Source organism: Mustela nigripes, chromosome 1 (assembly GCF_022355385.1).
Source record: "Mustela nigripes isolate SB6536 chromosome 1, MUSNIG.SB6536, whole genome shotgun sequence".
Classification (NCBI taxonomy): Eukaryota; Metazoa; Chordata; class Mammalia; order Carnivora; family Mustelidae; genus Mustela; species Mustela nigripes.
In genome coordinates, this window is record NC_081557.1 from 120,069,966 (window position 1) to 120,086,749 (window position 16,784).

At 38.2% G+C, this 16,784-nt stretch overlaps 2 protein-coding genes across 8 annotated transcripts in view; one reads left to right on the top strand and one right to left on the bottom strand.

Moving 5' to 3' along the window:
* HMBOX1 (homeobox containing 1) overlaps positions 1 to 9,923 on the bottom strand; it is a 193,577-nt gene extending 183,654 nt beyond the window's left edge. For all 7 annotated transcript variants that reach the window (XM_059372440.1, XM_059372412.1, XM_059372431.1 and 4 more), the window contains exon 1: positions 9,637 to 9,923. The gene's annotated coding sequence lies outside the window, so the exon portion shown is untranslated. The remainder of the gene's footprint in view (positions 1 to 9,636) is intronic.
* Positions 9,924 to 10,175: 252 nt separating this feature from the next.
* Positions 10,176 to 16,784, top strand: part of INTS9 (integrator complex subunit 9) — a 108,086-nt gene continuing 101,477 nt past the window's right edge. The window contains exon 1 of the mRNA XM_059372461.1: positions 10,176 to 10,441. Coding sequence (XP_059228444.1) covers positions 10,433 to 10,441 — 9 coding nt within the window. The 5' untranslated portion in view covers positions 10,176 to 10,432. The remainder of the gene's footprint in view (positions 10,442 to 16,784) is intronic.

The following is a 16,784-nucleotide window of genomic DNA, read 5'->3' on the forward strand; positions in this document are numbered from 1 at the left end:
GAAGGCAGCCGCTTAGCTTAAAGACCAAGCCCCGAAAGACATTTTTTGAGAAGACAGTTGTCACCATATAGACTGTATCAATGAGAATGCTCTTGTTTCTGAAATAGTGAGTTCTTTTAAGATGTCTCTTGACCTCAGTGATAGGACAAATGGTAGCCAAAAGGCCGTGCTCTTGATGAGAGGTAGAACTGGAAAAAGAGCCTCTTTAGTCAACAAGGGATGCTCTCTGATAGCAGCAACTAGGATCGTGAAAGAATAGCTTCAAATTACTTTCATGCTTTAACAGATCTGTGCTTCAAATTGTTGAGACAGTACAGCCATGTCTCTAGTGTTACTTTTGGCTCTTTCCATAATCCTGTCTAGTTCTATAATCCTACTTTGTCATCTTTCTGGTTTGCCTGAAGTAACTAACATTAAAAGCTAACACTAAATTACACAGGAAGACTTTTGCCATTTCCTACAAATTATTTGATCCTTGAAGAAAATCTTCAAATCTTTACATCCCACAGAGTACCTAAACATGCACTGCTATACTTGACATGTTTAACTGAGTGCCTTGTTCAATCCCTACAAGAGAATCCTCCTCATGCAGAGCACCCAAAAGCATTAGCCTTATATAAAAGGTGACTTCCCCCTGTGTCCTACCCTTAAGGTCATGGAATACAACTGACATCTAACTCATGGTCATGCATTCAGGTTTCCCTCTTGCCACCTGCACTAAAAGAAGCACACCGTTGCCACTATGAGGGTAAGTAAGCTTTAGTTGAAAGGACAAAACAGTTCAAGTCAGCACCACTGGTGAACAAAATCCATCTGCAAGTCAAAGTTATGGAGAAGCAGGAACTACGTAAAACTACAGTAAGGCAAACGGAAGTGGAAGGAAGAAGTAACAAAGCTTGATGAAGCAGACATAAAAAGAGAAGGCAAGACAAAAAACCATATATACCCAGAATGAGAATCAGAGACTAGCTTCTCAGATTCCTTACAGATCTCCCTTTCACATAATCTCAAAGAGCTAGATCCCTACAACAAACTTCTTTGAAGCCAAAGAATTCCTGATTAAAGCATTGTTTTTTTTTCTTAGAATGCACACCAAGAAAAATAAAAAGCTGGCAACAGATAAATCCAAAGAGGGAAAAAAAAATTGCACCAGGAAGAAAATGAAATCTCAGGTTAGTCAAAAAAATTCTCTAAATATGAATCTGACTTATCAGAAAGTACCATCCATACTTACCATATTCTTGTTAATGAAACAAATTAGAATTTAATTGATATTTTCAAAGCAAATTATCAGTGTGCATAAAAAAATTGTTTCAAACTTAGAGGAGAAAAAGGCCATGTGATATATCTTTTCTGGTAACATATTTCAAAATATTCTGTCAGCCTATTTAAAGCAGATCTTTGCTGTTTGATGTCTGTAATGATCAGTAGTATATTACATTTATATCCTCATCTTTAAGACAGGCTTCATAACTTAGACAGTTGATAATGGGAAGGCAAAGGCCAGTCCTGTAACTAGCCTCTAACCTGATGGTCCGTTCTTGTACGTAGACTAACAATAGTATCTAGAACCCCATTTTTTTCCCCTCTAAAGATCCTTTCTCTGGAAACAGTCTTTGAACTGAATTTCTCTGAAGAGAGTTCCCCTACAACAAATCCAAGATAAAATTGCTCACTATCAATTCATCTGACAAGTTTTCTTTAACACTGTTAAACGCCAAACTAACGTCTGAATAATTTTTATTTTGCTTATCTAATACAGATTTTAGCATACTTCCTGTCTGGCAAGAAATACATCACTTAAGCCTTAAATTCATTTAAATCTTACATGCTTTTTTACAGAAATTTTTCATGTTACTAACTTTTACTAAAAAGTTTAATGGCTGTTAGTATTGTAAATCCTCAATTAAGTAAAGCTTGCCAATTTTTAAATTCTCACAAGAAAGTTTAATTGGATTTTTCCAAAAAAAGTTTCAAGATGTGCCAAAAGAATTTCTGAACTACTATAAAAGGCAAAAGACTGAAATGACTGATCCAATAATTGGTGTTCTTCTCCTTAGTTATATTTGACAAAACAAAATTTATCACTAAGAGGGGAATTATTCAATCTCTGTAACAAAAAAAATTGTTCTTCAATAGTATTTGATTGTAGTGGTGGTTATAGAATCCACTACACATGAGCAAGGGCAGATCACCTGGTTAAGTGTCTGCCTTTGGCTCAGGTCATGATCCTGGGTCTGAGGATCAAGTCCTACATCTGGTTCCCTGCTCCTCAGGGAATCTGCTTCTCCCTCTCCCTCTGCCTGCCACTCCCCCTGCTTGTGCATGTGTGCCCTTTCTTCTCTCCCTCTGTCAAATAAAAATATAAATAAATAAAATCTTTAAAAATTCAAAAAAAAGAATCCACACGTGATAAAATGGCGAAGAACGATACACACATATTGTACCAATGTCAATTTCCTGATTTTAATACAATACTAGAAGCTTCATAAGATGTAACCATTAGGGGAAACTGGGTGAAAGGTATAGGCCTTTTCCACTATCTCCATAACTTTCTGTGAATCTATAATTATTCAAAATTTAAAATAAATAAGAAAACAATTTATTACTTTAATAACAAAAATATCATTTATATTTTTTAATTAATCTAAATACCCTGTTTAGCTGACTAGGAAATAGAAACATAATCATTTATACATACAAGCTTACACTGTCAATAACAAAGTCATTTAATTGACATGCTGTCAACTAAGACATCTATTTCAGAAACTGGAACTTAAAATTGAAGTAACCAATAACTTGTGCTCATTAAATAATTCCTTGTTTTAGGGAAGAAGACCAGGTCAGTTGATGCCTGTGTTAAACTAAAATCAAAGCCATATATATATATATATTTTTTTTTTTTAAGATTTTATTCATTTATTTGAGAGACAGTGAGAGAGAACATGAGAGGGGAGGTCAGAGAGAAAAGCAGACTCCCCATGGAGCTGGGAGCGCAATGCAGGACTCGATCCCAGGACTCCGGGACCACGACTTGAGCCAAAGGCAGTTGCTTAACCAACTGACCCACCCAGGCATCCAGCAATATAGGTATTTTTTAATTATCATACTTTACTTTAAGAAAAGTTCCTTTTTGAGAGGAAAAATAATCAAAGATATTTTTATTTAAACTTGGACTAACACCTTTTGGAGTAAAATGACAGTTTATTGAAAAGATGATGCAGAATTTCAAATAAATAAGATCATGCCAGCTTTTCAGAGAGGTCTTCCTCAGACTATAGCAACTACTCTTGTCCTGAGTGGTTTTAAACAGTTACTATGTAAAACTAAATATACATAGGCTATATATGAATCCACAAAATGGATTTTTCAACCAAATAAAGATAATATTCAGAACAGCTACTTTCAAGTTCTCCACAATGAACAATTATGTTCCACAAAGGTAAATACTGGCTAGATTAGTGGTTGCAAACTATAGTCATAATAGAGCCTCCTACAAAAATTACATTCTAAAGTCTGGACTGATACCTTAGCTATCATCCTGCTACCTCTATACATAGTTTTGGGTAACATTTATCCTTGACTCAGTTTGGTTAAAACAACAACAACAACAACAACAGGACATTCTTTCTCCTCCATGAGGAAGGAATGAGACACAGATATGAATCACCATATGTGCATCATCTACCACTTTGGAAAACCAACCAAAGCAGTGTGAAATAAACTAGCCACTCAACCTCAAGTATAAACATTAGTATGTAAGTAAAACATATGTCTGTTCCCAGATAATATATAATGCAACTATCCAATTGTCTCAATAGCAATGTTAAAAAAAAAAAAAATTGACCCAAAATGGAGTAAGAATTTGGATTTGTGGGGAAAAAATGAAAGAAATTATATGCAAAATTAGTAGATCCTTCATGAAATTAGGTGAGAAGATAAAAAGGTTGGATTAGCAGTGGGAATCTAAGTTTGAAACATGAAAATGCATTAACAAGGGCAAAGAAAGTGAATTTTAAGTTGTTGTCTGAATTAGGCAATAACCTAACTAACACTGCCTTTTACTTTGAGGAAAAATCAGAAGTCAGAGCAACAGAATATACTACTATTCTTTATACAGCAATATGTTTTAGAGTTCACAATTAATTCTTTACTTCTGAAGACATTACCAACAACTGTAACCCTCAAAGACTAATAATACTTCACCCTCCTTATCTATGCTAGAGTGCTTGTTTGGCCTTCCAGTAGTGTGACGTGGCTAAGGCACAGGGTCTAGAGCTGATAATGATGAAATAAACAGAAGAAACTAGAACACAAAATATGTGGTATAATATGATGATAGTAATAGTTAACATTTATGATATTCCTGAAGCATTCTAGGTACTTAACAGTATTCTAAGGGCTCATGAAAATCCTATGAAGTAAGGACTATGTATCCCCATTCTACAGATGAGGAAACTGAGGAACAGACAGATCAAAACACTTGCCCAAAGTCACATAGCAAGTAACTGGCAAAGCCAGGATTTGGACATGCGTGGAATAACAGTTTGGATTTATTTGAAAGGCTGGAGAGCCACTGAAGGATTACAGGCAAAGTATGGCTAACAATCAAATTCACACTTTGTTTTAGCAAGATCTCTCAAGTAGGAGTGAAAAGTAACTTAAGAAAAAAATACTGAAAGCAGGAAAATTAGTTAAGAAACTGATGTGGCAAGACAGAAATGATGAAGGCCCAAGTTAAGGGAATAGCATATAATGAAAAGAAGTCAACTGATATAGATACAAAGAAGTATAATCAACTTGATTCTATGACTGGATGTGGAGAGTCAGAGTGACTCAAGGTTAGACTGAGTTGGCCCAACAGTTTCATTTTAATCACGCCACTACCTTATCAAAATTTTAAGCAGATAAATTTAGTCTCGGGTCATCCTCATTTCAGCAATAGCCACAGCATTTGACTTTCCCTTCTTTGAAAACTGTAACTATAAACATTAAAATTACTGCCCCTTGGCAACTCCACACTAATTGTTTAATATGCATACAGTAAAGAGCACTATAAATGTTTTCGATAAACCACATGCAGACCGTCACTGAGCATTAGAGACAAGCTACAGAGACTATGTGCAACTTAGTAAACATTATCATAATCAGCACACTAAATCCATTTAGGGTTTTAAAAAACCCTAAATGCCCTTTGAATGAATTAGAATCACTTTATCATTTTTAGAAGGGATCTATGAATACCTGTTTTAAGATCCCAAAAAAGTATAATAACTCATAACTTGAAACTAAATCTATTGGTTTTTTTCCTTTTGTTTGTAAATGAAAAAACAAAAACAAAATTATTCCCCAAGTCAAGGATCTGTAAAGTATTGCATTAGAATTATAATAACCGTTGGAAAAACTTACTGTAACTTTAAACTTACTACCATTGTAAGGGTAAAACTATGCCAAAGCCAGAGACTTCCAGTAACTAAATGCTCTTGGAAAGTGTCCAAAACAATGTTATAGTAAATTTCCAACTTGTTTCATCTGGGATCAAGAAAAACAAGTTAACTAAAGCACTGGATTATGTTTAAATAGACTATAACTAAAAGTTATACCTCAAATAATTCATCAGAAAAACCTTTCCTCCATACTTATGCTGGGCCCTACAACCAGTATGGGTCAGGTGGGGAGATAGCTGTACCTTGGAATCTAAGTCACATATTAATTTATATTATTTTCAGAAAAATTTCAATACCAATAAGTTCCATTTTGAGAGAAACAGATTTTGGCAGAATCTGTTAAAATAATGGTTTATAATGACACTGAAAATCTCCATAATTTCTATAATGTGGACAGCCTATGGTGGTAGTTATTCTGGTTTCTAGTTTGAGCCACTGTTTGGTGTCCTGTTATTTGTGGTTCAGATTCCTTTTTTACAGGTTGCATGTCTCATAGATATATACCAATTTCATATATAAACAAACAAAGATGCTTTATTTGAGTGCATATGTAAATGTAGCTATATGACACTCTAGACAAGCTGTGATTCCGACTAACAATTTTTTTATAAAAAAATTTTTAAAGTTCTACTGAATTGAGAAGCAAAAACCAATAATTAAGAGAAAAATCTGGCCAAAAAAACAAAGGGAGCTACAAAATTAATTCTGGAAGCCAAAAAAAAAAAAAAAAAAACCCTAAATAAAGCAGGTTTTCAAAACAAACCCAACATATTTTCACTGAGCACTTTCTAGTTTACCTACAAACATTCACAGTTTTAAAAATCTGAGTGGTACACTAACTTTCATTTACGAAAAATGACATCCTGGGATAAATTTCTAATTTCCAAGAAAAATAACTCAAATTTAAAGATCTGCATACAAAATAATAAAAGCAAGAGCTGCAAAGAAAAGAACCCAAAAAGCAAATGTGGTATTACAGGAAATACAGAAGCTGTGTGCAACATTTAGAAGTGGAATGGACAGAATATAACATACACAAGACCCCAAACGAATTGCATAAATAGCCCCAATGTGTTCAACATCTATTGAAATAAGCAATCCCATTCCAATACATACTTGCCGCAAAAACTGCCACAAACTGGTTATTTCTATTTTTTTTTAAATGATGAAACAATGAGAGATTTGTTGTAATATATTTTATAACTTACCATTACTGAGCTTCTATACTTCTATTAGTGATGCTTCACCTAAGGATTTGTGCTGAGAAGAGCGAAATCGGTTCATACAGCATTGATAATGAAGCCTCACTACAAACATTCAACATAAAGCTGACCCCTAAAGGCTCCTTGATGCACATTTGCAACCACAGTATTCATGATATGCAGTACACTAAACTAGCAACAGATTGGTTAAAAACAGTTTGGATTCTCAACTTCCCATAATACAGGCAACATTTTTAGAAGCAATCATATTAAAATAAATGTGTCTTTCACAGTTACGGGATGAAATTTTAAGCTGGACAGGCACCAATGCCCTGATTTTCTACTTTTTTCATAAACCATATGACTTCCACATGCCGACAATGTTTTATGCTTTAACCTGCAGTAAAGGCTTTACATCATTTTAATGCTCGGCGCTTAAAATGCAACAGATTCACCCCCACCAAATGCAAGGAATATAGTTTACTTGTAGTAATTTCAACCAGACTACTAGTCAGAAAAAGTTTAATGAAAGCTTTTCCCAGTAAGTAACTTTGCCCTTCCATGAAAGAAAAGAAGATTGGAAGTAAGGGTAGGTGGAAGAGAAAATACAGTTTTATTTTTCCAACCCTTAAACATTTCAGTTTTTTATTTCTAAAATAAGTATCTAATACTTTAAAACTCTACATCTCACAGAATATCTTTCAGCAAAAATATACTCTATTATGTAGTTACATAGGATTTTCCTCCAGTTTTGGCAAAGTAATATTTCAGGTTAGGATGGAAGGTTAAAACACAAAAATTCTGGATATCCTAGTCCAAAATAAAACAAAGGTTCAGCTTTGTATCAACATATTTTTGTTCTAAATTTGAGATTTAGAAGATACATACATCAATTTTTTTTTTCTATTCAGGTCAATCTAAATATACAAACCTCACATTTTTAGTCAGCTCATCTGTGTGAATGATCAACTGCAGAAATTTCAAATCAAAGGTTATAAAACATACTATAAAACTGCATACTGTATCTATGTGACTTTCAGGGAATCTAAGATCCTTTACTGATAGGTTTGAGAACTGGTAAGTGTGGAGCCATACATGTAAATATCTCAACAGTCAAAAGAGCAATTATGCCAATTCCTTTAGTTATGTAAAGGTCCGTATTACACAAAATAAAAACTGTCACAGAAGAAGTGCTATTGAAAACCTTCTATTTCAGGCTGAAGAAACTACAAAATATATGGTCTTATTATCCTGGTGTAATGTTATTAAATATTAAAGACTGTGAGAAAAAAAGAGATGTTGCAATCCTCTTGCCTTTATAATTCTACTTGAAACTTGAGGGAAAAAAATCAGAATTCAAATTTTCCAAACTTGACTTATAAACATAATTCAACTAGATCAAACAACAACTTAGTTGTGCAATTTTAAAATTAGTTTAATGCAAAGCACTTCAATCCTGATGTGACAATTACCTGTGGCATAAATACAAAGTAAAAACAAATGCAAGTCCTTGTCATCTAATGATGCATTTTATAGTAAAATCACAAAAAGGACAACTATATTAGGACAAAGTAAATAAACAGGTACAGGAGGCATCATGTCCATCTGGGAAAAGAAATGCAGCATGCTAAGAAAGAAAGGACTGAAGGAGGAATGAGGGAAGGAAGGAAAAGAAGGAAGGGAGGGAAGGAAGAGAGGTTTCTATACCTTGCAGGATCCCAGAGAAATGAACTGGTCACATCACTCTACCCTATTAGATACATAAGGGTTTTTAAAGCTTCAGGGTAAAAAAACAGCAATCACCTTACACTATTCAACTTTGTAGAGTATAGTATCTTTAATGTCAACTGCCTTCCACCCTTCATTCACCCAATGCTTCCTCACTCTTCCACACCAGCTTCCAGACAAATCCGAGACAGAACAGGGTGGGGTAGAAGAAAAATACAAGCTGCGCCTATCAGCTACTCCCCCCGCCACCAAATATTTTCCAACAGTTTTTCCTAATACGAAATTAAGTCTCCCTATCTCAAGATACACAACAGTCATCCTGTGTCTTCAGTACACACACAGAGACGCATACCCATGTCAGCACTCCAGACCCCCACCGCACGCCCCCGAATCTTAAGTAATGTTTAATGCATTTAACACGAAGACGACGAGACACATCTACCTACTGTTTCGGGGTGAGGGTGGGTGGAGGACTCCTTTCAAAGTAGCCCCAATAGTGTAACCAAAACACGGTTCCGGAATAAAATATTAAGAACACTTTTCCTTTCCCACCTATCTATTGACTTAAGGATGCAAAAATCCGTCTCCACACCACCTCATCTCTAAAATTCTTCAACCCGGAGTTTGGGCTGGAGATTTGTCCAGGGGAGGGGGCGGAGGCGGAGAGGAGAAGTGTGAGCGGGCAATGGGACACAAACGAGTTGCTAACCCCAGCTACCCCGGACCACGTCGCCAGCCCAAAGGTCCAGGACCCGGACCTCACGCACGCTTCTCTGCCCAGGCCCAGATAAAAGCTATGACTCCAGCTAGCTAACTCCCTATCTATAGACATTTATTCAAGCCTAACATATCACACAAGTACACGTCACACAGTTTAAAACACAGTTATAAACCCCAAACAAACCCACACACCTCAAATTCACCTCGCAGTTTCCCAAACTCCAAACAGGAGACCCCACCTCCAGGATTCAAACCTTCCGCCCACAGTGGAGGAAAGCAGGAGAAAAGAGTTGGGGAGCAGCCGACGCCTTTCAATTACCGCCCCCCACAAACTGCCCCACCCCACACCCTGCGTCCGGGTTACCCACTCGGAAGCCCCCTGCTTCCTCCCTCCTCTCAATCGGGCCGCTTAAGAGACCCATCCCCAGCCCACTCACTTACTCCCCAAAACCCCTCAAAAAAAAAAAAAAAAAAAAGTGAAGAGAAAGAAGTGAGGAAAGAGACTTGAGGTAGTCCGGCTTCAAAACCGCTTGACTCACCTCAGAATCCTTGCTGAGTTCTCTCCGCCCGGCACAGCCCCCTCCCCAACGTCCCAGTACGAAGGGCTGAGGCAGGGAGGAGGGGAAAGCGGGAGGGGGAGGGGTGTCTTCCGCGTGGGGCGCCAGTCGGGAGGGGACTGGGGAGGGGTTGAGGCCGGCGCAGGAAGAGGAGAAGGGGGAGGGGAGGCCCCTATCTCCCAGTCTCCCCCTGAAAACCACCCTTGTCTCAATCACATCAGACTGACTGTCTTTGTCTGGCTGACAACCGCCATATTGATATCAACAGCCCCGCTCCCACCTGCTGCCGCCGGGCGGCCCTGGGAGTTGTAGTTCTTGCCTCCCTTGAGTAAAAGCTCCGGACTCGGCATCCGGAGGCCCCTGGGAACTACAGCTCCCGGCAAGTCCCGCGCCCATCCGCCTTCCCACAGGGAGGAGGGGTAAGGGTCTCCGAGCCATGGGGACTACACATCCCAGAATACCATGGGTCCCAGACCCAGCAACGGGACATGATATCATGCTGGGGCGCAGAGGGAGGATGAATTGGCGGCGGGGATGAATTTGAGCTGGCCGAAGGAGGCGTTGGAGAGGAAAGGGACGGAAAAGAAAGATGACCACAGTTCCCATGATTCATGGAGAAACGACTACACTTCCCATGATGCCCCGGGAAGGGGGCGTAGAGCAGAAGGACTGCATGTCCCGCGATGCTCTCGGCGGGCCGGTGGCGGTGACTGAACCGGAAGACGCTTTCTGCGTTTGAGGACTGGAGTGTCTGGTACTGAACAACCAAAAGTCCAGTATGAAACTGGTGAGTCTCTGCTCCTAGGTCAGAGAGCAAAGGTGATGCCATATCCTTTTGGACTTCTTCGTTTGCACCTTGGGAAGGGAAGTAGAAAGTGGGTGGGCCAAGGAAAGCTGCTGCTGTTGGGGAGGTTTGAATCTTGGCCCCCACCCCCAGCTGCCTGGAGATCCTGTCGATCCATTGAAGGGTCCCTTTGGTTAGATAAAACGTTGACTCTGTCGCATTTCTTCTCCGAACTAAGGTTGGGCCTTAATGAGCTAGGTTTGACTTCTCAGCTGCCACGTGAGTGTTGAAACAGGTTAACTTCTTTTCCGTGCTATTGGCACTTGGTTAGCGTTTCTCCCTACCGTTGTTGAGGCGGATTTTGTTAGATCTGAGCGGAGAGTAGAAAATATTGGACAGAGGGTAATCACTTATTAAATTTTGTACTATAGAATCCTAACTGTCCTAGGACTTCAGAGAAGGACGAAGTCAGGGTATGACTTCGGAGGATTTGAGTCTTAAACACTACATACAGTGGGCTGAGAGGGAAGTGTTAAGGCATTCCACCCTAGGGACTGCGAGAGCCAAGGTTAGAGGGAACAGTATCTGGAGAAGTCTTTCATCACAAAACCCAAATACTTTGCTTATAGAAAAACTTCCCAGACCTTTATTTTGGGCCGTTTTGCTTGTGCGTAGATCTAACTAGTTTATTCTACCTGTATAGAATTAATAATAGCATTAATTAGGAGGTGTGAGGTCCTATTTCTCAGCCTTTTAAAATTAATGTTCCTGCAGCCAAGTATGTCAGGCTTTACTTTCTGTGACTTTTGTACAAAAACAAAAGGTTTGTTTTCTTATTTGAACATATTTTTCCACTTACATTCTTTCTGTCTCTTTCTCCAGATATATACTCTGCATAGTGTTAGCGTTTTTTTTTAAAAGAAGTCAGAGAAAGTATTAAAGTAGATTAAACTCCAACACTGCTGTCATTTAAGGCTGCCCTTAGGTAGGGAGAAGGGCACACAGATCAGTAAACTCTGACTGCAATTTGTTCCTGGGCCCGAGTGTGAAACATTTAAGAATGCAGAATTGAAAGTCTCTGCCTTGCCCTATAGAAGCAGGCAATTTAATGAAGATAGAAAAGAAAGCCAAAATAATAATTCATTGCAATTTATGGCAAAATAAAAACGTGTTCAGCATTTGGGGAATTGAGAAGATAATGGATGGGGAAGAGGTGGAAGACAGCTTCCTGGAAAGCACTCTAAACTGATAAGAAAGAGGAGTAGGCCAGGGCCTTCCATGAAGAGGGTTCACATTACAGGTGGAAAAGCGTTTGGAAGTGTGAAGCAATTTTTTCCATAATAATGCATTTGGCTGAGAGTCTCGGAGAGCCAAGATTTACTTTATATATACTTTGCTTTCCTCATAATATCCTTCCGCTTAATATATTTACAGATGTGAAAACATGGAAGGAAAAAGTAGAAACTTGATTTTTTCCTTTAAGAATCAAATTATGCCTCCTAGGAAGAGGAAGTGTTCTATCTGTAGTCCCTCCCTCTTTACTTTCAATCCATGTGTTACATATTAAAACTAATTTAGTAGTTAGATGATATTGTAGTATTTCTGCAGAATTACCATCAACATAGCAAAGTGCTTTGAAAAATATTGATGCTCACTTAGATGTCTTGTGTGTGGCAAGCCTGATAAAGTTGAAATAAATTGTCCCATGGCCTGAAATTTTTAATTTTGTGTACTGCGTCAGAAATATGTAGTAATAAACCATGCTTTACATTTATTTCATGAAACACAGAAATACATTTTATTGAGCACATTCTTGAGATTATGACTTCCCAGAATACCTTCCCCATGCTCAATCTAGGACCACATCTTTTTGCTTTGCTTGATTCTTCCTCTGTTCTTGAACAAGTCTCTTTCTCTCCAGTCCCACTAATACTGCTTTTGTACTGGCTTTTTTCATGGGATACTTGGAATTCAACAATACTTTCTGAATGATCTCCCTGTGTTCAATCTTAACCCCATCCAGTCTATTTACTCTACATCTCAGAAGTTGTTTTAAATTGCAGAGTCCCATAAAACCCCTCAGTACCTTCCTTTGCCCTTAGGATAAAGTCCTGTAATTCTTAACCTGGCTTGCAAATATGGCGTGCCTTCCTCTCCAGGCTCATACTTAGCCCTCACCTCCCTTGCTCCGCTGGTTCCAATTAAAATATTGCACATCTTCTAGTTCCTTCAGCTCACCATGCTTTTGCCTCTGGGACTTTGCCTACAATGCTTTGTTGCCTACCTTATTTCTTCATGTATCTCAGGTCTCTGTTTAATACTTCTTCAGGGTTTCCTTGAATTGGTTGCCTCCATTATATGCTTCCATGGCACATTTTCTTTTTGTAGCACTGGTAATTAATTATTGGTTTTATGTCTGTCCTCCTTCATATATTCTCAGGGTCTGACACATAGTATGATGCCACTGAATAGTTGTTGAATAAATAATCTCTGAAGGATTATCAAATCCTGTGACTAATGATAAGAAAAGATTAAGGAGTTTATTTAAATCATGACAATAAGCAATATCCGTTGGAGTAAAAATAATAATAATAATTACTACCTTTTCTGGAGCCATTATTGTGTGCCACGCGCTGTACTAGGTACAGTGCAGTGTGTCACACTTACTCCTTTGCTCTAGGTGATAGTATTCCCATTTTACAGATAAAAAGTCTGAGCCTCAGGAAAGCGAAGTGGCTCACAGTTACACGGATGAAAAGTAGCAGAACCAAAATCTGAATCCAAGATTCCTTCCTTAAGACTCTTTTGCTTAATGAGGGCCGGGATTCCAGCATCTTGCCAAGTACCTGGCATATGTTATCTCTTAATGAAAGGAAGCTAGAGAGTGCATACTGGGAGAGTTTATTCCAGGCTGTTTTTAAAATTAGCTTTAAATGTGAGCTTGATTAAGTTAAGATCTTTAAAAAAGATTATTGGTAAAAAATTAAAGTTTGGAAACTTCCTTGATATTATAAAGGGCTCCATATCAGACCATACCAATTGAGTTGAGTGCCCAAGTTAGTTTTTATACTACCCAATTTAACCTCTGTAATCCCATTTATAGTTCTCTAACTTTACATATGATTCTCTTGGTGGCTTTCCATACATCCAAGGAAAGACCACGGCTGTATTTATAAAATATTCCTTGGATAGCTCCATGGAAAAATACTAACTCAAGGGGTGCCTGGGTGGCTCAGTGGGTTAAAGCCTCTGCCTTCGGCTCAGGTCATGATCTCAGGGTCCTGGGATCAAGCCACATCAGGCTCTCTGTTCAGTGAGGAGCCTGCTTCCCTTCCTCTCTCTCTGCCTGCCTCTCTGACTAAAAAAAAAGAAAAATGCCAACTCAGTTTTTTTTTTTTTAAGATTTTATTTATTTATTTGAAAGACAGAGATCACAAGTAGGCAGAGAGGGAGGCAGGGGGGGGGGGAGCAGGCTCCCCGCTGAGCAGAGAGCCCGATGTGGGGCTCGATCCCAGGACCCTGGGATCATGACCTGAGCCGAAGGCAGAGGCTTTAACCCACTGAGCCACCCAGGCGCCCCCCAACTCAATTTAAATTACTGTCTAATATTATGCAGTATTCAGGCAGTTTTTTTTACTGTAGAAAGTATATTGGCACCTTCAGTTAACCAGAATCATTTTTAAAGAACAGGAAAATTAGAAGATTAGAAGAAAATTATCATATTTTAGAGCCTGTTCTGTTATTAGTATAAATTAAGTCTACCTGCGTATACCCTGGTGGCCAGTTCAGGAAAGGATAGAATTCATCAGGGTCCTTAGCAAAACATTATGGGGAGAAAAAAACAAACAAACTGAATACGTTGACAAATCGAGTTTGAAACATGAATTTAGTCATTCAAATAGATATAAAGTGAATAAGATAGTAAGAAGCAGTTCAAGAATGTAGCATGTGTCACACTAGAATTTTCTAGTTTATTAAGTCAATAAAGATTTATTATGCAACCACAGTACACCCTTGGCATTCAAAGTTTTAATACTTTCTACTTTAATTCTTGTATTTGACCCCAAAGATTGATGACAGGAAATTATTATTTTGCTGAGACACAAATTTGAATATGACTTTAAGATTAGTGATAATCTGGGCACCTGGGGTGCTCAGTCAGGTAAGTGTCTGTCTTTAGCTCAGGTCATGATCCTGGGGTCCCTGGATCAAGCCAGAGTCATGCTCCCTGCTCAGCAGGGAGTCATCTTCTCCCTCTTCACCTCCCCCGACCCAATCATGCTCTGTCTCTCTCTTTCTCTCTCTCAAATAAATAAACAAAACTTCAAAAAAAAAAAAAAAATAGTGATAATCCTTAGTGAATGAACCTGATTGCCTCAGAATCCATGGCTCTCTGTAGTTATTGTTGCTCTTTTGTTACAGTTCTGAAAGAAAGGTCATTTAAATGCCTGTTCTGCTATACGTTTTGAATTTGATGGAGGAAATTGTATGCTGTAGTCGTATTTACAAAATTTAAAACTCAGGAAGGCCAGGAGATGTTCTTCAGTGATCTCTGCCCCTTTATACAAAGAGCTGTTTTGTTACTACTGGCTTTTTGGGGAAGGCTTAAACTTAACACACCGTTTCTCCAGGAAAACAGATGGAGCAAAGAATTTGTCCTCTACTATCCCCAGTGGAGAATAAATAAAACATGAAGTAGAATTGTAGGTGATCTAGAAGATCTTTGTTTGCAAGGGGCAAATTCTGCCCCAAGGTCAATTTAACAAATCATTAGAAAGGGGTGTGTTTTTTCCTCAACTGGGATCTGAGAGTGATAGATTATTTCTGTCATTTACAGAATGCTTTTGGCTTCTTAGAACTTGGATCAAGAATAGAAAATCTCTTGCTATGAATTGCAAACATTCACAATTTTACCAGTGCTTACTAATTCACCTGTTATGGTGCAGTTGTTAAAACATCAACCTGATTTCACTCTTTTCTGTTTCTCTTTGCTGGTTGATTAGAGTGCCCTCGTGTGTCTTTACGATGTAATATCATATCAAGCTTCCGAAAGGTCATGTTTTATTACAACCCCAGTATGATAGGTTTTTTCCTTTCTTTCCTCAAACTTAATAGAAATGTGTAACACAACACCAAGTCACATACTTTATTCAGCTGTGCTCTGAGAGAAAAATGGATAAATTTACTTTGGGACCTTTCAAAGTCATAATTGTTGTTCCTCTGAAAATTAACTCTTTTATACTTCAGGTGAAAAAAAAGTATACCAATAATAGATTTTTTTCAGCAATAATAGTTGAATCGAAAAAAATATATATGACTCACAACATAAGCATGACAGCATTAGTATTGCATATAACTGCAGTAGCACATCTACTTTGTGCCTGGTTGCTTTGAGCACTCAAATGCCACTGTTACTGGCTCTGATGATTAGAAAAGTGTACTTGACATACCAGGGCCAAGAGTGTAGCATGGCATGGAAATCAGTAAAACCCAACATTCCAAATGGAAAACTTGCTCCTGACTCACTAAATACCAAGAGAGGTCCAGGCATACACGACCCCTTAAATCTCCATCATTATTCATTTATTCATTCAGCAGCTCTTTCTGACCACCCATCTCCTCTGTGCTTGCTCAGGGTACTGGGTGTATTGCAGGAAACCAAACAGATTTACTCTCTGCCTTTATGGAAAGTAATGTCTAGTGGACTTACTGTGCAATTCAAATAATACTACAATGAACTTCTAATGTAAAGATATCATCGGGCACGGGCTCACCTATTTTTTTAATGTAATGGTCAAACAATGCATTTAATTGTATCCAAGAATATGCCTTCTTAAAATTTGAGGAGTTATGGCCGACTTGCCCACTAGTTTACCATTGTACCAGTAGTGTATGAGAATGCATTTCCTCCCCCTTGCCAACCATGCCATCTGTTTCTTTACTCTTACTATGTGTCTTACTAATGCAACTTTCTTCTCTCATCAATCCTCACACCCTCTTGTCTCTTAAACTTCAGGCATATTTAGTAAAATCCTTACAGTAGTGATATATGGATGTGGGAAAATGTACCAGAAAGGGGAACACATTTCTTCATTTTATAAAAAAAATATTGTGTCCTAAGAATCTTTAAAAGGAATTTTTTAAATAGTCTGGTGTTACTCTGAAAATGCTGATGCATGGGTGTAGTAATTAAAATGGCAGTATTGTGGGATCAAAGGGATTGGAGAGGCAGCCAGGCCAAGTGTGCATAAATGACAGAGGAGATCCCCCATCATCTCCAGAAAGAGGATGATCTGTGAGGTAAAGCTAGAACTTGATATATCAGGAAGGGCTGAGGAAAAGGCAG